We start from the raw sequence: 22,500 nt of genomic DNA on the forward strand, positions 1-22,500 counted from the left end.
ATTTCCTTATGGAGGCAAAATTAGAAAAATTTTTCCCTATAATGCCAACAAACTAATATGTATTAAAAATAAATAATATTCTCCATTTAGTTCCCTTTAGAAAGAAAATATTTATTGGAACAGTGTTGTTTTTCTGTCCCACCCCATTTTTATTATTTTTGGTCTTCATTTCTCATTCTCATTTCTTCCAATTTGTTTCTCCATTCTTTTTTTTCCCCTCTCCATTTCAACTCTTCCTGCTGTCATCTTTGTCTTTTACTATTCTTGTTAGCCATCAGCTAATCTTAAGAGTTTAGCTAAAACCAGAAAATGAACTTCCAGAACTTCAAGACTGTAAAAGTTTTTTTTGTTTTTTTGTTTTTTTTTTTTTTTTTTTTTTTAGGGAGAAGCCTTGCTTTTCTTTCCCCCTATTTGATGCAGTTGCCAAGAAAGCGAGTCACAGGCACAGGTGTAGAGAGGTGCAGGGCAGGCCGCCCGTTCTGCGTTTCCTGATTACATAACCTTTGAGTGTCTCCAGGAGAGATGGAGTTCAGAGCCGTGTTGTATGCAGTGCCAGGCAGTCTGATCACAGACAGGCAGTGCTTGTATCCTTTCTCAAAAACTTTCCTGCTGGGCTGTTAATGCATCGGAGGTTAATGTTTAAATTGGAATCATGTCCGCCACAGCTGTGTATGAGTGAATCTGCTTTACTGGGAATCAGAGGGGCCAAGTGGAACATGAAGGGAGCTTTTTTTTTCCGTTGTTGTTGTCGTTATTTCATTTTTTTTTTTTTTGTCTCCAACATGAGCTACATTGTTATTTCTCTGTGGCTAGAGAGGAAGAGCTGGGTGGGCAATAAAGCAACAAATACCCAGGATATTGAAACAATGTTTTTAACCCTTAATTAGACTGTACTATTTGGGTATCAGGGATCGAATTGAAATATTTCACCATAAAGTTAGTTTACATAGGCAAAAATGATTTTCATATTTATGAAGATTTTAGCTTTTAAATTTTGTTACATAATAAACACAATATGTTCATCTCTTGAATTTGTTACATGTAGTCAATTATTCACTTACAGGTTTTTCCCTTGGTTGTTAGAAAAATATATTCATATTTTAATGCCATACATAACTGAATGTACTATAAATTTACTGTGTGCTCTAAAGGACTGGCAATGGAATTCTGTTTTCTCCTCCTTACCTACTTAACCACCTTTGTCCCTACTGGGGGAGGTAAAGAGGAATGCAGAGAGCCTGAACACAAAACTGTAAATGTGTGTAATGTAAATGTGGGATGCCACATTTCTAACACCTTTCTAACACCTTCAAGCCCCTTTCTAACACCTCTAGTTCCTGTAATTTTACAACATGGGTTAAGAATTGGGGAAGTTAAGGATGTAAGGATTTTGCTGGTTACCATAGTGGAGATTGACACTTGAAAAGAAAGAAATTACTTTATCTTTTTTTTTTTTTTAAAGAGAGAGTGAGAGAGGGGAGAGAGAGAGAGAGAATTTTTAATATTTATTTTTTACTTCTCGGCGGACACAACATCTTTGTTGGTATGTGGTGCTGAGGATCGAACCCGGGCCGCACGCATGCCAGGCGAGCGCGCTACCGCTTGAGCCACATCCCCAGCCCCAGAAATTACTTTATCTTGAACAATGTTCTCATACACTGACTGTGAAGAAGCTACATAAATAAGTAAACAAAGTGGGAGAGCATTTATTTTTAACCAGGGAGTCTGTGAAGCTTCCAACCCAAATTCCTCACTTTAGATTCTGGCTTTTGAGAACAGCTATTCAGTTCATATGATTGGAAATTAGACAAATATCTAAATGTTTCTTAGTGAGGGCTACCCTCTGCCTTTCTATCCTATATTGTCAGCTTTCAGTGTGTGTCAAGAATTTCTAGGAGCCTTGTTTTAGAGAAACTTCATAATTTTATATAAGTGGTGGCAGTTAAATATAGGCAAACCATAGAATTTATTATCTAAATCCAGATGCTTTTGATAGTGAAAGTGGAACAGTTACTAATATGCCCACGCAGTAGGCTTAGACCATATTGAGGACACATGACTATCCTAATTATAACTCCTTGAGTCTATGGATCGCACAGCCAAATACTATGCACAGCCCCTGTGGCTGAATGGAGCACATTGAGAGGTGGTCAGGAAGGACAGGAGCAGACAGCAGCTTGGGAACAAAACCTGGTTGTGTGGTGTTCTCGATACTGTGCTGCTTATTTCCGTCTCCTAGTTTTATACTTGTTCCTGGTAGTTTCTCTTTGTTTCTTTGTTGAGATTAAATTTATAGGCCTCAACTTTGAGGAGAAAGGAAGGAAATGTGAGGGAGAGTCAGATTGTGCTGTGATGGTATGTTATTAATGAAAACTGGAAACACAAGAGGAAGGCTTGGGAGGTTAGGAAAGTGGTTTGTTATACTCCTGAGTCATTGAGGGTCTATAGGATGTTGAGGAAGCTATTATAAGAAGGCAGCTAGAAGTAAAGGTTTCGAATTCAGGGGAAAATATCAGGTCCAAAGCTATATATATATTTGGGTTTTTTCCACATACAGTTGACTGTTAAATCTTTGGGAATGGGTGACATTATTCACTCATTCACTCATTCATTCTACATTTAGGGTTATGATTCTGTCTTTATAAAGCTTCACTTTAAAAGTATGAGGTCAGGCTGGGATTGTAGCTCAGGGATAGAGTGCTTGCCTAGCATGTGCAAGGCACTGGGTTCGATTCTCAGCACTGCATATAAATAAATTAAATAAAGGTCCATCAACAACTAAAAAAAAAAGTACAGGGTCCATGGGAGCACGAAGGAGGGATAGCCAAGCTAGACTTAGGGGTTTGAGGAAGCTTGAGTCCTTTGGGAGAGGCCTGGCACAAGAGAATGTGAACTGTATAAACATGAACTGAGAAGAAAGTAGAGTGTGGAACTTTAGGGAGTGCCTTCTTTTAATGGGGATAGAGGAGAAGGAGTCCGCAAAGGAGCCCAAGAAGAAGTGGAAATAGTAGGGTCAAGAGAAAGTGTCAGAGAACTCAGTCAAGAAGAACAGAGATAATCAGCAGTGTCAAAGCAACTATGGACTCAAATAGGATGGAGATTAAGGAGGCAGATTATTGAACTGAGATTATGTGATTGATAGTGATCTTGGAGATCAGTTTGACTGGCATGAAAGGCAGATTGCAGTAGATTACAGAAGTGTGAACATTTTTAAAGAAGAGAGGTAGTGGTAATAATTTGAGGGCAAAACCTCAAAAGTAAGGAAATATTTAAGAATGGGAGAGTCATTTCACTTGAACAACTTTGTGGCATAAGGAAGGAAATGGAAGCAGTAGAAAGGTTAAGAGAGCAAAGCACTAAGGAAATAATCCCTGCTACCCTGTTGGAAGTTCCGGAGGAATGTAGTCAGAGCATATGTGAATGGTTCAGGCTTGGAAACGAATCTTCCTTTGAGACACAAGAAAAACACACAGACTTAGAGGAGAGATCTTGAGAGGAAAAGTTAGGGCATTCATAGTAGTGTTTTCTTTTTTAAGTGAAGTGGGAGATAAAGATTATGAATATGACAAAGCATAAAAGTAAAATTGAGGGCTTTGAGGAAGATGGCAACATTTAGAAAGTGGAAATGGAATTGGTCCAAAATAAGCAAAAAGCAGCAAGCTTTGCAATCTCAGCTGAGGTTTTTTGTTTTGCTTCTTTAAGTCTCTACAATGGAACCAATTTGTCATAGTTTTTACTGGGACCTTGAGGATAGAGTTGGAAAAATTAATGAATGGTTAGGTGAGGCCCTAATTGAGTCTCTGTCACAGTGGGGAGGAATTAGAGGTATTCATGTGAGTGTCACTGAAATAATTGACAGTCTTCAGTTCTGATTGCATGTAAGTAAGAGAAGTTAGGTGATGTGTGGTTTATTTAGAGGACAGAAAGAAGCTGTGGATTGTGCTGAAGGCAAAAAAAAAAAAAACTCAGTGGGAGATCAGATCGAAAAGGAAGAAGAGTGTGATCAGAGATAGGAAATTGTGCAACTAGTGTGGTAAGTGGTAAAGAGAAACTCGTTCTTAAGAAAATCATAAAGTGTGCTGGGGTTGTGGCTCAGGGATAGAGCGCTCACCTAGGAGATGCGAGGTGCTGGGTTCGATCCTCAGCACCACATAAAAATAAATAAAATAAAGGTATTGTGTCCAACTACAACTAAAAAAAAATCATAAAGTGGGGGCGGGGGAGGATTAAATGAACTCTAGATAGGGCAAAGGAGAAGAGGGGAGGGAGGGGAAGAGAGAGGAATAGGGATAGGAAAGACGGTGTTGGAATGCAATGGTCATCATTACCCAAAGTACATGTATAAAGACACGAAGGATGTGACTCTACTTTGTGTACAACCAGAGATACGAAAAAATGTGCTCTATATGTGTAATATGAATTTTAATGCATTCTGTTGTCATATTTAGCAAATTAAAATTTTTAAAAAAATGAATGGATAAAAAATGTGGTATATATATTCAGTGAAATATTACTCAGCTTTAAAGAAGAATGAAATTATGCCATATGCTGGTAAATGGATGGAGTTGGAGAATATCATGCTAAGCAAAATAAGCCAATCCCAAAAAACCAAAGGCCAAATGTTTGATATGTGGAAGCTAATTCACAATAAAGGGTGGGGGCACTAGAGAAGAAAAAAATTACTTTAGGGCTGGGGATGTGGCTCAAGCGGTAGCGTGCTTGCCTGGCATGCATGCGACCCAGGTTCGATCCTCAGCACCACGTACAAAACAAAGATGTTGTGTCTGCCAATAACTAAAAAATAAATATTAAAATTCTCTCTCTCTCTCTCTCTTCCTCTCTCACTCTCTTAAAAAAAAAAGAAAAAAGAAAAAAATTACTTTAGATTTGGTAGAGGGAAGTGAAGGGAGGAGAGAGGAGGGGATTTGGGGATACAGGAAGGATAGTAGAATGAAACAGACTTTTTTTTTTTTTTTACTTTATGTATATATTTTGCTTGCATGACCAATATGATTCTACAACATGTACACTCAGAAAAATGTGAAATTATACCCCATCTATGTATGATATATCAAAGTTTATAAATGCATCCTGTAATGTATAACTAATAAAAACAAATAAAAAAAAGAAAAGAAAAAAGAAAAAGAAAATCATAAAGCAAAATTCCAGAAAGTAAAAAAGCCCAGGCAACTGGACACAACTGCGTATGGCAACTTGGTACACAGTGTCCACAAAGGTAGGGTCATAACAGGATATGTATATACTGCACATAGACTCTCATGGGCCTCATGGTAGCAGTAGGTGGTGGACATAAAACAGGAGTGAAGGCAATATGGAGAACAAAAGAGAAGGGAATAGATTTGGGTTCCACCAGAAGCTAGCAGTCATCATTTCTGTCACTTATCCTAGTCACCATTTCCACATCTGCACAATTTTGCTCTCTTCAATGCTCCCAATTTTTTTTAAATCAAATGAGTTATTTTGACTTCAATTAAATAAATTTATATGCAGCATGTCAAATCTTTTAAAATTATAGCTTTGAATGTAGCTGACCCAAAGACAAAGATGTTGTTTTATTTTGCCATTTAGAGAATATTCCTGTTCAAATTTAACCTGACTTCTGAATTTTAATTAGTGACCTGGGTTATTGAATTTCCTTTGAGATGACTTTGGAATTAATGGAGCAAATTATATATATATATATATATATATATATATATATATATATTTTTTTTTTTTTTTTCTAGTGCTGGGGATTGAGCCTGGGGCCTCATACATACTAGCAAGCACTTCTGGTACTGAGCTACTCTTTTAGCCCAAGAGACATTTTTAAATGTTGTTACTTGGTAATTTGGACTTTTTAGTTTAATTTATGCACTTTCAAAAACTTAACAACTTAGGACATATTTAAGAATAGATTTTAATCTGTTACAATCTTATCTTGTTAGGTTTATAATAAAGTAAGGACTAGTCAATTTTGTAAGTCAGTCTCCTAAAACCCTCCCAAAATTAGAAAAAGAAATATTTCTATATGAAATGTGTATGTGTTGTGTGTGTGTGTATGAAACAACTTTAACTTTAAATATTATAAAATTGTTCAGTAAGAGTATGGTTCACTTTGGGCTACTGTACCCAACTATTTCTAGGAAAGGAGGTTTCTGGTTTTCAAAGTTACGGAAACCGTAGATTACTTAACTAAGCAGAACTTCTAGAATGGCTCTTAGCGTCTCTTCCCTGTATTTCACAGCACTCAAGTAGAAGAGCTCTTCTCTTCTACTGTTCAAGCCTCATCTTTTAACCACTTTAAAAATTTTGAAAACTGTTAATTTTCCCTCTCGCAAACCTCATTAATGTTATTTAAAGACCTTAAGTATTCTTTATATTCCTAGAAAATTTCAATAAATGACTGAAATTTCCTTTCTCTTTTATCATCTTGAAGCTCTTCAACATCTGCACTAATGACCTAGATCCTGCTTATCCATCTCCAATGTCTCTTAACTTTATTTCTCTTCAGTTTACTATAGAGATGGCCATACATTGTCATTTGCAACTACTCAGCTCTAAGTATTTGAACTCTGAAATTCTCCTTTTGGATCACAGTTTTGCTTTGAGTCATTAAGCTATCATTCAACCACTTAGCAAAGGTTTGTTGAGTGCTTGTCACATGTTGAATTGTACAGTGCTCCCTTTTAACAGCCCTCCATTCCTCTACCTTATAACTTCTAGCTCCTTGATATTCTGATTTTTACTTTATGTACTTTGCTAGTTTATTTTTTATTGATTTATCAATTTATTTGACAAAGATGAGAAACACTAAATGAATTTAAGGATATACTAATAAAAATTATCAGAATTTAAACATGCACAGAAATAGAAAAAAGGAATTACAAGTGAATTTCACAAAGAAAAATAAAACACAGGATTTAAAACCTGGAGTACTGCAGCATATTGTATGGCAGTGACATAAATTATTATCAAAGTGATTATCAAAAATCAAAAGATAATAAGTATTGGTGAATATGGATTAATGATAACACTAAAACACTGTTACAAATGTAAATGGCACAGTCATTATGGAAAACAGCATAGAAATTCCTGAAAAATTAGAACAAGAGCTACCATTGGATCCAGAAAATCAATGTAAGGTCAGGCAGCAGCGACCAAAAGGAGGCAGATTTTAAAAGGCCACTGAACGAGGCTTTATTGAGATTTTGCTCCCAGGCAGAACTCTTAGACTGACAGAATGGGTCTAAGTAGAAGCGCTGGAGGCTCCATGGGACTGGAATCCTTATTGGGCTTAGAGTCCCTTGGCCTACTGGAGTTGTTGTTGTTGGTGGTAGTGGTGGTGGGAGCTGGCTAAGATCCAGGATTGGCCTGGGGACCCGGCTGATTGACAGGCGGTTCCGTCAGTGCCTGATGGGTGTTTTTTTCGTGTTCTTGTGTTGCTTGGTGCTTTGTTCCTCAGCCACCTCCACCTAACCATCTACTTCTGTGTACTTATTTGTTTATTTTAATTAATTTATTTAGTATAATTAGGTATATATGACAGCAGAATGCATTTTTATTCATTGTACACAATTGCAGCACAACTTTTCATTTCTCTGGTTGTACACCATGTTGCATCGTATCATATGTGCAGTCATACATGTACCTAGAGAATGATGTTCATCTCATTCCACCATCTTTCCTGCCCCCATGACCCTTTCCCACTCACTCCTGTTTGTCCAATCAAAGTTCCTCCATTTTTTTCCCATGCCCCTCTCGCCCCATGATGGATCAACATCCACTTATCAGAGAGAACATTCGGTTTTTGGTTTTATGGGATTGACTTACTTTGCTTTGCATGATATTCTCCAACTCCATCCATTTACCTGCAAATGCCATAATTTTATTCTCTTTTAATGCTGAGTAATAGTCCATTGTGTATACATACCACAGTTTTTTTTATCCATTCATCTATTGAAGGGCATCCAGATTGGTTCCACAGTTTTATTTGCTTTCCTATTTTATTGTAGATCATTTCAGTTGCCCTTTAACCAGCACCTTTAACCCTTTTTTTACTTGAACCTCACTTCATTTGACCTCTTTTAGTATTGTGTGTCTTCTCTATGGATTTGGTGCAATTCAATAGTGGTTTATGGGATCTATTCTGCCAAGAACAATTGGAGATTCACAGATGAATAAGTTATAGTCTTTTCCCTCAAGCATCTGAGCCCAGAAGAGAGGACACATAAGTACTTCATTGCAGTATAGTGTGGTGGACATAGAACATATGGTCTTAGGAGGAAAGAAAAAGCTTCCTAGAGGAGGAGAAATCCATGTAAGTTTTTAATTTTTTAAAAACTGGAATTTATCAAGCAGGCAAAATGTACAATAGGCTCAATATTCAAGATTGATGGAGCAATATGTATAATGATATGGAATGGTGGACCTGCAAGATTAAAGGAAATTACAGAAAATTTGGTATTTGAGTATAAAGTTTGAAAGGCAATTCATGGAAGATAAGCATAAAAGATTGTATAGGCAGTCACTGGAGATCTCACTTGTAATATGTAGCTCTGTTGTAGCGTTTATCATACTGTATTCCACAGTGATTTTTCATCTTCATGTCACTAACAAGTGGGCTCTTTCAGGGCAGGCACTGGCCCTTATTCATTAACCTTTGCATACATAACACCTAGGCAAGTGTCTAAAACATAGTAGATACTCAGTAAATGCTTGTGTTATTAGTGTGGACTCTTTAAAACTTTTTAAAGATTTTTAAAATTCGAGCTCAGTTGCACACACCTGTAATCCCAGCTACTTGGAAGGTTGACACAAGAGGATTACAAGCTCAAGGGGAGCTTGGGCAAAATAATATAAAAGGGTTTGGGATGTTGCTTAGAGGCAGAACACTCCTGGGTTCAATCCCTGCTAACACACACACACTCAAATATATGTGATTTTTCTGAGTTGAGTCTAGACATTGTAATAACCTTTTTAAAAATATTTTTTTAGTTGTTCATGAACTTTTCTTATTTATTTATTTATATGTGGTGCTGAGAATTGAACCCAGTGCCTTAAACATGCTAGGCAAGCACTCTACCACTGAGCAACAACCCCAGCCCCAAATAGACATTCTTAGACACTCTATTTTTAAACCTGATGTTCAGGATATGGCATATCTAGTACATAAAAAATTTTACAAATAAAATATTATCAGATTTCTTCTCAGATATAAATATTATTGATAGACAAGACCAATGGGTAGAACAGAATAGATGTCTATGGCAGGTTGGTTAAAAGTTCTTTGTATATCTTCCCATTTACTCATATCCCCTTCCTATACCTCCTCCAGAACGTAGGACATCACATGAAGATATTTTATGACAAAAGGGATAATTAGAAGACTCATAAAACTCTGTAGCTCAGGGAGGGCAAGAGGTCTGTTTGGTATCTAGAGTAGAAGACTAATAATAGTCAAAATTTCAGTCCTCTGTATTCTTGCCTCTTGTTTCCAAACAAGCAATTTGGAGCTGGGACAGAATGTCTGCCTTGCATACACAAGGCCCTGGTTTGATGTCTAGTTCCACCAGCAAAAGAGCAGAGGGAGGCATTTCAAATAACTGTGGAAAGTAGAAAATGTTGTGAATATAAAGGAAAAAAAGGAGTCTTATAACCTTGAATCAATCATTATAGTACCTAGTACATCTTCAGAATTTTTTCAGCTAAGAGAAATTGGCAAATTGCTAACCACAAATGAAAAAATAGAAAAAGAAAAGAAAACCCAAATTCTTTGGGTAACACATTGCTTTGTCTTTAGTAGTCTTAAGTAGTCTTTCCCTTTCAGGGAAAGACTCACTTGAGCTTGTTTGCCTTCTCTTGCTGCTTTTTAAACGCCTTTGCTGAGGATGCTAACCACTGTGGTTTCTCCCAATATCCTCTCATTCCTTCCCATCCTCCCTTAGTATATTTTTGCCACATATGTTGCTCCATCGGCCACTCTTGACATTGGACTCCAGCAGGAAAAGAAGAGAGACATTTACAAGAAAATACAACCACCATTTGAAGACCTCTTTGACACAGCAGAAGAGTACATCCTCCTCCTCCTTCTGGAGCCCTGGACCAAGATGATGAGGTCAGACCAAGCTACTTACAGAGAGGTATTGTGGCTCTGATAAAGGTGTGAACCTTTCCATTTTACTACACAACTAATGATAAGCAACATGGCTAACTCACAAGAGAAAAACTGAAAAAAAGAACTCACATGGGCCCCAGATTTAGAGTTAAGATTTGTGTGGTTCCAAAGTTGGGCAGGGAAAATATTTTATTAACTTAATTTTGTGCCATTTCCCTCTTGTCTCCTAACAAAAATACTAAAATCTCTATCATTTTTTTTGTTCCCTGTACAAATATGTCAGAAGAGAGAAATTTGAGTTCTGATTTTCTGTGAAGCAGCAAAAGATTCATGGTAACATACTAGCTTTGTCCCATCTTGTCATGTCTCAGCAGTGGCCTTAATTCTGATTAAGGGAAAAAGCCTGTTTCATTTAATGCTCGATGAGTTATATGAATATTATACCCATGGAAAGTATAAATGTTTCCTAGTATTGTGAAAAGCAGGTCCTTTGACTTCAGTGCTTCTATTTTAAAGCATCCCCAGATATTTAGGTCAGAGTGTTTTGTTAGATAAAAATTTCAACACACTTTTTTTTAATTCCAAAAAAAGATTATTTTAATTTTTGGTACTTGAACATTTTCATTATTCTTATTGGTGAGTGGAGGAATTTTCTTTAAATATTTATTTTGAATCACAAATTAAAACCATGCTTAGATATTCTTATGTTAAGTTAATGCATGCACTGTATGCTTGAGGTGATTTAAGGTGGAACTCTGCTTTTTACTGCTATTCTTTATTCATATTCACTCAGCAACTTGTTAGATAGTCATGTCTTCAATCAGGAGGGGTAAGTTAGGTGATGATGGTAAAATTAATACCAAAGCACCTTGAATGGAACTATACTGGACAAGCTTGAGATTTACTAAATTCAACAACGAAAATAGATTTTTCACTCCTGATTTCTCTCTTTTTCACTTCTGATTTTTCTCTGAAAAATTAGCATAACATCATTTCTACTACAGAAATATATATACTAACTAGGAAAATTAGAAGATTATAAAATCTAAAAAAGTTCTCTCTAATCAATTTTTAAAATCTGTACTCTATTGGGTAGAGGAAGGGTATTGTATAGGATATCCTGCAGTGGTAAAAAAGATTTGGAATATAACTAACTTCCCCAAACCCCAAATCTTCGACATTAGCAATGATACAGGACAAATTACATACTGGTTTTTATTTATTTATATATTTGTAGTTGTAGATGGACAAAATGCCTTTATTTTATTTGTTTGTTTTTATGTGGTTCTGAGGATCAAACCCAGTGCCTCACATGTGCTAGGCAAGCACTCTGCCACTGAGCTACAGCCCCAGCCCTACATCCTATTTTTAATATATGGAAAAAATGAATCTCTTTCTTAGTCCCAGAAACTTTCTTAAATTTAGTCCAGAGAACTTCTCTAAAAGCCCAGATGACTCTTATTATGTAGACTCTTTCCTAAAAAGGATACTCAAGCAGACTACCCAAGCTTGCTATTAAATTCAGAAAGTTCTCTAGGAAGTAGTTAACCAAACCAGGTTTTCCCTGCAATAGAGACACAGTGATTTTGTTCTCCTGACTACATAGAATCATGCTCTGAATACTGAGACCTGCTATGAAAATTAATTTAATGATTGTCTTATCTTTTGCAACAACCATGAAGCCTTTGCACCCAGACTAATAACAATATGGAGTCTAGTCATTTCTTGTTCTCTTGTGAATTATTTGGTTCCTAAAGCTAGCAGTGTCTGCCTTCGTGACTATTATCCTGTTACATTGAATATAAACTCGAAATGTGACCAACATATTTACATTGTTTGTTAGTCTACATGGGATGTTCAAAAAGGAGGCATGATCATCAGCAGCCTTATATCATTACATAAAAATGTCTGCAGTTTTTATTGCATGCATGTGAAGTGTGATTTTGCTGTAGTTAATATTTTTAACTATGTTAATCTTCCACTTTTGCCTCCAAAATAACTTGCTTTGTTGGCACTCATGCTTGTTTTTTAGCTCACTGTTTTTGGAAATTGAGCATTGTGCTCCACACTCTTTCATAATGTACATTCTGTTGATGTTACAAGCTTCATAATTATTATTTTTTTAGGTGGAACTGGTGGAAGAAACTCGGCAGCTAGACTCTTCATGCTTCCGAAAGCTACGGGCTTTGCATAAAGAGACCCTTCACAAGAAAGATGAGGTAAGATAACTCTCTACAGAGAAAAACTAGCCTTTTATCCTTGAGAGGGTTACTTTATATGTTGGTGGCTAGATCTTACATTGAGGAGATCATGTACTTATAAAATGAGGACAGGCCACATCATTTTCCTGCTGTTTTTTTTTTTTTTTTTTTTTTGCCTAGCACATTGCATTTTACTGGTATCACATTATATTTAACAAAAGAGCCAGAAAAACAAAGCAGATAAAGTAGAATAGGGAGACAAGCCATTTGTTTGACTTAGCTAAGACTGGAAACTTGAGCTTTTAAGCCACATTTCAGTACTTTGAAATATATTGGTTATTTTTTTGTATTTGCTTGACTTAAGAAATGGTAGTGTGACAGCAATAGACAAACAACAAAGAAAAATATGAAAAGGAATTGGGGAAATTGGTTAAAAATGTCATAGAATTGACTAGGGTATTAAAGTGTTATTTTGACTTATAAATATGCAACTTTTGCATTGGCTAAATAAACCATGATAGATCCACACAATCATAAATTTAAATGTGTGCATCTACATAGAAATGACACTTAATTGACCTAGAAAAGGTCAAGGACATACTATAATATAAAAATGTATGGATCAAAAACAATGGTATGGGCTGATCCTATTGATGTAAAAATCATATATGCATTTCTACATGCATACATGCAAAAGGAGATGTCTGGAAAGATATTCACCAAAATGTTAACAATAGTTTTGAGTGGTGATTTTTCACTTTCTTCTCTGAATCTACCTACAATTTTTATTCTTATACAATAAAGTTTTACAAAAACAATTGTCATTTTAAAATGTAAACTTTATAATAGTTGCTTTAGTAAATTAGAAATTCTCTATTTGAGACATTACTGTTTATTATTTTTCTATGCTGAAAAATTTTATTTCTTGAGATTAAGCAACGGAAATCAATAATGGAGATGAGAATACTGAAACAATAAAAAATCAAAATTATCTGAAGAATAACTGTACAGTTTATATATATGTGTCAACTGCCTCTGTGTGTTAAATTTCTTTATTGGCTTTCTAATAAAGCATTCCTCTGTGGTTGTTTAAGTCCCTCCACCCCAACTCTCAAAGATGAAAAATTGTTTTTAACAAATTTTCATATTTGTTTGTAGGAAGATTCCCAGTTTGGCATCTTTCATGTTCAGAGTATTTTCAAACATTTTTATCTAAACATTTTATCTAACATTTTTATTCAGCTCTGCATTCAGTTATGATACTTGATAACTTTTTCCTTAAAGTGCTTCTCTTAGGACAGAAAATACACTCACAAATCCTTCTGGAGACTTGTTTCATATAGGTGATAATTTGCTGTAACCAGTAGAGCCCCAAGTACTTTTTTATGTACTAAGAAAACAGAACAAACAAACAACAAATAAAACACCCCTCAAACCAAAATAAACACCTGTTGTTCCCAACAGCCAGAAGTGGTTTTTGTAAACATTTTCTCATGGTTGCCTCTAGTCCTTTGTTTTTTATGAAAGAAATAAAATGTCCCCAGTTCTCTTAAATAAAATTTTACACATATAAACTAAGAACAAAGGACTGTTTTGACATTGTAGAGTTCTAAGAAAAAGAGGCTCAGATTAAACAATTAGTAAGTGCCACTGCATATATGGCCCCCCAAATTTCCACCAGAAAACTTCTAGAACTCATAAATGAATTAAACAAAGTAGCAGGATATAAAATTAACACAAATAAATTAGATTTGTTCCTATATATCAGGGTGAATCTACTGAAAGAGAAATTAGGAAAACTGCCCCATTCACAATAGCCTCAAAAAAAAAAAAAAAAAAGAAAAGAAAAAGAAAAAACAACTTAGGAATCAAACCTTAGAAGATGAAAAGACCTCCCATGCTCTTAGATAGGCAGAATTGTCAAATTTACCTAAAGCATATACAGATTTAATGCAATTCCTATTAAAATCCCAATGTCATTCTTCATAGAACTAGGACATGCAATCATGAAATTCAGTTGGAAAAATAAGGGACCCAGAATACTGATTACTATCTTGTGAAGTATACATAAAAATCCATAAAGTTGTCACATTTTAAAGTTTTATTTTAAACTTCATGAACTAAAAATTGTTAACACTTTCCATAATCCTTCTACAGAAAGAAAGTTAATTCTTTAAATATTAGTAATTTATCTCATGGTCAAACACTTTCAATAGCACATATAAAGATAAATTAATTATGTAAGGAATTATATGAAGAAGGAATTTTTGAAGAATAAGCCTGTCTCTTTGCACTTTATAGCTTGTAAACTATCCACAAAACATCAGATGTCTTAAAATTACCTAAAAATGTAATTTTAGGTAAATATGTATAGGAAGGTGATTACATTAGAAGGACACACTATTAGACAAGTATCTTTTATTGCTTTGTAACTTTTAAAAATTGTGTTATAGAAGAGTGTTTTATGTTCATGATTTATTGTTTAGAAAAAGAACCAAATTACAACCTTCATTTTTGTTTATTTGTTTGTGGTGCTGAGGATTGAGCCCAGGGCCTAGTGCATGCAAGGCAAGCACTCTACCAATTGAGCTGTATCCCCAGCCCACAACCTTCATTTTTAATAAACTACATGTAATATACAAAAAAGACTGGAATGATACAAAAGCATATTAATGGTGGCTATCTCTAATGTTATTACTATTGGTGGTTTTTTTCTTTTTACTCCAAAAGACATTACTTCTATACTAAGAAAGTATAATAAAATTAATATTTTAAAAATAAGTGCTTTGTATATAGTGAATGTTTACTGAATATTCATATTAAGAAAAGAATGGAGTAAAAAAGAACAGAATAAGAATCTTAATCACCTAGATTCTTTATCTACTTCTACCACTATTAAAAAGCCTCGGCTTAATTGTTGATTTTTCTTTCAATTTCTCCAATGAAAATTGCCAATAGTTTGTTGCATTTAAGAGATATTTATGCAAAGTATTATGTCATTAGGGCACCACTGGTGAAACTGGAACTAGTGTTTTATCACTCTCTAATGTCTATAAAGAAACAGAATATTGGAATAATGTTCCTGAAGAATACAAGCATTTTCGTTTTAATGATCTGCTGAACAACAAACTGGAGTTTGAACATTTTCGTCAGTTTCTTGAGGCTCATTCTTCAAGGTGAGGAACCAGAACCATTTTTTAATGTATTCCTTACTTAACACATCATTTTTTCTTAGCCACTGGTTTTGATTCAACATATTATAATAGTGTTAGATTTTTACCCATGTCACTGTTAAGCATAATCATCTGAAATTTGTATGGATTACTTTTTTGTTGGAATGCATTTTATTGTAGCAAACTCCAAAATGTTATTTTAAGTGATTACACAATATTTATACTTTCAGCATTGCCTAACTTAAAACACCACTAGTACCTTCTACTTTTTCTTTTCTGCTGTTTATTTTGCATTTCTCTAGACAAGTACTTCAATTATAATTTCTGGAAAGTATTTCTTTTACATTTTTACATTTCACTAAGTTTCTTGTTTATTTTGATATCAGGGATTGAACCCAGGGGTGCTTAACCACTGAGCCACATGCCAGCCATTTTATTTTTTATTTTGAGACAGGGTTTCACTAAGTTGCTTAATGTCTTACTAAATTGCTGAGGCTAGCTTTGAACTTGTGATCCTCCTGCCTCAGCCTCCCAAACTCCTGGGATTATGGGTGTGTGCCACCATGCCCAGCTAGCTATTTAAATTACTAGAATATTTTACAATTTATTAATGGAAATAATGGGGATGGAAAAAACAAGTCTTTGGGAGTAAAAGAGAGAAGAAATTCTAAAATTAAGCAGCTTTGACAAAACTGTCTTGCTGTTAGTTCCCTGAGATACAAATCTGGGACTTATTAGCAAAAGTGCTTGGGTATCTCAATAAGCACAACTATATAATATATAAAGGAAACATTGTGGTTTTGTACAGAATCTTGGAAACTTATAACATTTACCTGTAATAAAATGAAATATTGATCGTATTGTTTTCTCTCAAGTTAATAGAAACTGGTTAGAACTGGGTGCCAAATTTCACTCTATAGAGTTGCCCTTCATTGTGGGTGAAGTTTTCTAAATTTGGCCTTCTGTCAAATGGACATGTCGTATACAGACAATTCTCCAAATTTGAAATTGATGATCCTATTCCATCATTCATGGAAGACCCCATCACTATTGATGAGCGGTATTTTTTCTGGTCCCAGTATTCCTTTTCATCACTCATTTGTTTAGCCAGGATTAGGATTATAATAGTCAAGATAACTGCATAGGAAGGCAAGAGGTGACAGTGTGCTCATCAGTTCCATAGGTGTAGCCCATTGTGCTCATTAGTCAAGACAGCCGCTTTCTGAATCTGTCAAAACAGCAACTTGTTTAGTGTTTAGTAGAATTTAGAGAAATAAACAAGAAAGGCTCTATTTTTCTTTGTTTTCATTTTAGCATGGATCTTATGTGCTGGATAGACATTGAGCAGTTCCGAAGAATAACTTACAGTGATCTAAATCAAAGGGAGACAAAATCTGTATACATTAAAAAGAAATACCTTAATAAAAAGTATTTCTTTGGACCCAACAGCCCAGCTACTCCATATCAGCAAAACCAGGTATCAGCATGTAAATCTGTTTTTTATTTCAAGTATGAAAAACAGTCATTTATTTCTTTTTGCCAACAACCTGACAGTCTTTTTTTCCTTTTGTTTTGCTTTTATGGCATATGCTAAACACTTTTGGTATCTCATTTATTTAGGTATTTACAATTCTATACATTAATGCTTTTAAAATTCATTCAAGTATTGCATACTACAAGAATATGTTACTAAAAGTAAATTACAGGTTGAAAAGAACTTTAATTCATGTAGGTCTATATTAAGAACATTGCTCAGAAAATTAGGGATACAATTACAGCTTTATACCTATTGTACTTGAATTTCTCATTCATTCATTCATTCACCAAATATGAATGCCTTTGATATGCCAGACTGTGCTGGGTGCTCGGGACAAAAGGGAGAACAAGATAGACAAATTCCCTGCATCTCTCAACATTCAGGAAGACAGCCATCGTCAACCATTAAACTAATCTCTCTTTCCTCTTAATTGTTATTATTCCAATCATAACTGATCTTTGAAAATTCTGTTTACAGTGTCCCCAGAAACTATTTTCAATGATTAAGAACATAGGTTTGACGATTTTGTTATACCAAAGTCCTATAGATTTTAGTCACAACTCATTAATAACAATAGCGTTATTAGACTTAGAGCAAACACACACCTCGGGTTGGGATTCAGCAATGGGTATAAGTGCTCAGTGATATAAATCAAAGGGAGGCAAAATCTATATACATTAAAAACAAATACCTTAATAAAAAGTATTTCTTTGGACCCATGTCTCAATTTTTATGCCTTTAAAATATAAAAAGTTAGGTATTATAATTTATTTAGTTTGAAATTTGTTATTTCTTCATCACTACCTAAAGATCAAATATATACCATATGATTATGTATTTTAGAAGCTTAAAAGGATGTCTGTCCTAATGGTGCACATTTATAAGATACAAATTCAGATTAATGTTAAATTTATTGAATTAAAGAAAAATGAACAGACACTCATGAATAGAGTAATCCAAACTAAGAAGCTGTAGCTTTGGTGGGGATGGAAGAAACAAGTCTTTGGGAGTAAAAGAGAGAAGAAATTCTAAAATTAAGCAGCTTTGACAAAACTGTCTTGCTGTTAGTTCCCTGAGATACAAATCTGGGACATATTAGCAAAAGTGCTTGGGTATCTCAATAAGCACAACTATGAAATAAGTAGATGGAAAACATTTGTTTTCTATTTGGTTTGTGCTATATCGCGTGAGGGTTCATGGTATCTGATGCTACTGTGTGAACCTTCCATAGCACATATGACCTCATGGCTATCATAGCAAATCCTGGTGCTTGCCTCAGAATTTTTCCAGTGACTCTGCTTCATTTCATCATAACATTTTTTGTTTTGTTTTATAAGTATTTTTAGTTAAGATTGACACAATATCTTTATTTTATTTATTTATTTTTATGTGGTGCTGAGAATCAAACCCAGTACCTCACACATGCTAGGCAAGTGATTCTACCACTGAGCCACAACCCCAACCTCATCCTTACATTTTTAATTACTTATTTTATACTTGAGGCTGTCTAAATCATATTTTTATAAAGATCACGCCAGTCATAATTTCAGTTATTTATTAGCAAGGTAATCTTTTCTTTTTTTAATGTAAGAACGATATTATTATTTGATTGTTTATTATTTGATTATATTATTATTTATTATTAAAAAAGGACTAAGAAGGATTTCTCTTTATAAAACAATATTAGTAATTTATTAATCATTTACTAACATGACTAATCAAAGGAGAACTAAATAAAGAGGATGAATGTTCCAGTCAGCAATCCAGAAATTTTGAGCAGTATGTAGACAGAAACAGGTAGAGAATAGAATAATTTATAGCAGGAAATAGCCATTAGTGGGTTGTTGAGGCCAATAATTATGCTACAGGAAGATTGGGGCCACAGAGTAATTGTTTTTGATCGGTGCCACTTATGCAACACTATTATCTGTCAAATATGGCATTTTTCTACTTCCTATTGCCTACTTTCTTCTGAGACTTGTTAAAACAGCCCTATATAACTACCACTGTTGTCATCCTGCTGTCCCCATTCAAAGTTTGTTGGTAATGGAGTATTTATAATGTCTGAGTCAAGGCTACTTCTAAAATAATTAATGCTTCATTTTCCTTTTTCAAAAAAGAAATGGCTCGATTTGACTAGAATCACAAATTCATAGAATATTCAGCTTAGAAGAGAACTTAGAAAGCTAACAGATGAATGCTCTCATTTCATAATTGAAGATACTGATGCCTGTGCTTGTGATAATACAGAATAAAAATCCCACCCCTGGGGCTGGGGATGGGGCTTAGTGGTACAGTGCTTGCCTAGTATGTAGAAAACCCGGGGTCCAATCCCCCAGCACTGGAAAAAGAAACTACCCCTGTGTTCTTCACATTTTATTTTATAGTAAGCAAAATCATACTTCTTGAACAACTACCATACAAACAACCATTCTTTGTTGACATTAAGGGAGTTGTCTGTCATTCCTTTATACATTATAGCCAGAAAACAAAAACTTGGAAAAATTTGAGGTACCTATAAAGTTTACTGCAATAGTTTGGAGTGAATGAATGAATGAATGAATCTTAGCGTTATTTGACAAAGCACAAGTTTGTAGTTACTGTTTCATTTTTTATTTTCTTAGATAATGCATTTAAGTGGTGGCTGGGGGAAGATTCTCCATGAGCAGCTTGATGCGTCTATTCTAATTGAAATTCAGAAGCATGTCCTAAACAGGCTAGAAAATGTGTGGTTGCCATTGTTCCTTGCAAGTGAGCAGTTTGCAGCCCGTCAAAAGATTAAGGTATGAAATTTGTATATTATTTGAGTAGCAATTGACAGTGCCTGTCAAAACCTCACATGCTTACCTGCTGAACCAGCCACTGTACTTGTGTGGTTCAAAGTCTGGAGTCAGACTTCCAAGATTTTATTCTCAATACTGCCACATATTAATTGTACCACTTTTAAGTTTCACAAATTTAGTTTTCTCATTTGAAAAATGGAACTAACAGGGGCTGGGGCTGTAGTTCACTGGCAGAGTGCTTGCCTAGCATGCATGAGGCACTGTGTTTGATCCTCAGCACCACATAAAAATAAATAAAATAAAAATATTCTGTCCATCTACAACTACCAAAAACATCTTTTTAAATAGAACTAATAATAGTAATTGCTTCATAAGGTATTTGTGAAAATGAAATGAAATTAATATGGTTAGTTTCTTAGCACGGGGCTGATCATACAACAAACATCAAATGTTACCTATTAATATAGTTGCTTTTAAAAAATATTTTTAGTTGTAGATGAACACAATATCTTTATTTTATTTACTTATTTTTATGTGGTGCTGAGGCTCAAACCCAGTGCCTTACATGTGCTAGGCGAGTGCTCTATTGCTGATCCACAACCCACAGCCCTATAGTTGCTATTTTTAATACTATTAAGTCCTCACACAAATGGGCAAGGATATATAGACATCACTGTAATACCATATGGGAAAATAGTTGAGTTACAATAATTTCACACTATGGAAAACTATTCGGATTTCCATATAAAATAAGATTATAAAAATGAGATGAAAATATAAACTTGAGATTTCTACATGTATTGATGTGAAATGTTATTTATTGATTGAAACAAGCAGAGAAATATATGGAGAATAATTCTATTATATCTTCTTCCATCTCTATATCTGTATATATACATATCTGTCTGTCTGTATACTTATCTTTCCATTCAACCTTCTAGCTACCTATTATGATTTGGATCTGAGGTGTCCCCCAAAGCTCCTCTGTTAATGCAGGAATGTTGGAGGTGAAATGATTGGATTACAAGAACTGTAACTGAATCAGTCCATTCTAGTTTGAATGGACTAACTGTAGGCCAGTGGGGCTTGCCTGGAGGAGGTGGGTCACCGGAGGCATGCCCTGGAAGGGTGCATCTTCCCTGCGGCCCCTTCCTCCTCCTCTCTGCTTCTGGCTGCCTTGAGCTGAGCAGCTTCCCTCTGCCATGCCCTCCCCGCACCATGTTTGGCCTCACCTTGGGCCCAGAGGAAAGGAGTCAGCCATTTGTGGACTGAAACCTCTGAAAGAGTGAGCTCCAAATAAACTCTCCCACCTCTAAGTTCTTCTCATCAGGCACTTGGTCACAGCAATGCAAAGCTAACACACTGCCTATCTTTTTGCTTATGCTTATGAAAAAAGTCTAAAAGGACCTGCCTCTGGGAATGGGTTTGAGGAGTAAGAAGGATTTTTACTTTATAAAGTGGAGCTTTTTTTTGCTTTGTTTTATTTTTATTTTATATGACCAAGTATTACTTTGATCACTTAAAACGTCATTAGCATTCCTAAAAGCAGGCAAGACTGATCTTTACAAAAATAATAGAAGGGTTGGAAAACATGTAATTTTGGACTAAAAGACATATGGCATTAATACTGATCAGGAAGAACCTGAAAAAGCTTTTCTCTGTATTGTATTCAATTTATTAAACACTTTGAGGTCTACTTATCTGAAAATGTCTGTAGACTTTCGAGCAGAGCAACTTAGGGAAAAAGCAGTACATCTGGGAGCACAAAATTTATAGTATAGAGAAAAAGAGCCAATTTGTTTCAGGCAAAAAGTTCCTGGAAATAAACTTTGGGAAAACTCAAATCTCCTTGTTCCCTTTTCTTCGGGGAAACTCCAATTCACTAAACAAAGCCAAGAAAAAGCACATTTGGGTAACTAATATTATTTACCACATTTTCTCATTATGTTTACCACAGTAATTTTATCGTAACTTGTAGTCATTTCCTGACTTAGCATTCTTTGGGTGGTCAGCAAAATAAACTGATTCTGGCAACCTTAAGCCAAAGACAGAAAGGAGGGCTGAGAATTTATTATCAAATGGTGCTGGTGCATCTCACAACTTAGGGAAAGAGTTAACACCCACCCTTCAGAAAAGATGTAGGAGAGGACAGCCCCAGGAATCCACAAGAGTTCTCAGATCTTTTCTCCAAAGTGTGGCTATTAAAAAGACTTGGGCCTGAGGATGTAGCTCAGTGGCAGAGTACTTACTTAGCATGCACAAGGCCTTGGGGTTCAAACAGTTTAGCCCAACTGGTCCTAGTCCTTGTTTCTCTAGATCTACTCTTGGATCTATCTGCTATGGGTAGGAAGGTAGGGAGAAAGAGCACAGATTTGACAGGAGCAATTCCCAGAAAGGGAAAATATTATATAGAGACAATAACCCCAAGAAACACAGTTGTCTCTTAGTATCCATGAAGTACTATTTCTAGGACTCCCTTAGATACCAAAAATCTGCTGATGCTCAAGTCCCTCATATAAAATGATGTAGCATTTGTATATGACCCAATCCTCCAATAGATTTTAATTCACTACTAATTACTTTTAAAACATTCTAAGGTAACATAAATACTTGGTAAATAGTTGTCATACTGTATTGTGGGGAATAAAAAGGAAAAAGTCTATGCTTATTCAGTACATACGTAATTTTT

General features: G+C 35.1%; 1 protein-coding gene across 1 annotated transcript in view; it reads left to right on the forward strand.

Moving 5' to 3' along the window:
• The window catches only part of Rgs22 (regulator of G protein signaling 22), a 112,284-nt gene that overhangs the window by 66,509 nt on the left and 23,275 nt on the right, over nt 1–22,500 (forward strand). Inside the window, exons 15-19 of the mRNA XM_078016868.1 lie at nt 9,948–10,142; nt 12,244–12,336; nt 15,322–15,494; nt 16,806–16,968; nt 19,653–19,811. Coding sequence (XP_077872994.1) covers nt 9,948–10,142; nt 12,244–12,336; nt 15,322–15,494; nt 16,806–16,968; nt 19,653–19,811 — 783 coding nt within the window. The remainder of the gene's footprint in view (nt 1–9,947; nt 10,143–12,243; nt 12,337–15,321; nt 15,495–16,805; nt 16,969–19,652; nt 19,812–22,500) is intronic.

The sequence above is a fragment of the Ictidomys tridecemlineatus genome, chromosome 7 (genome assembly GCF_052094955.1).
Source record: "Ictidomys tridecemlineatus isolate mIctTri1 chromosome 7, mIctTri1.hap1, whole genome shotgun sequence".
Taxonomy (NCBI): domain Eukaryota; kingdom Metazoa; phylum Chordata; class Mammalia; order Rodentia; family Sciuridae; genus Ictidomys; species Ictidomys tridecemlineatus.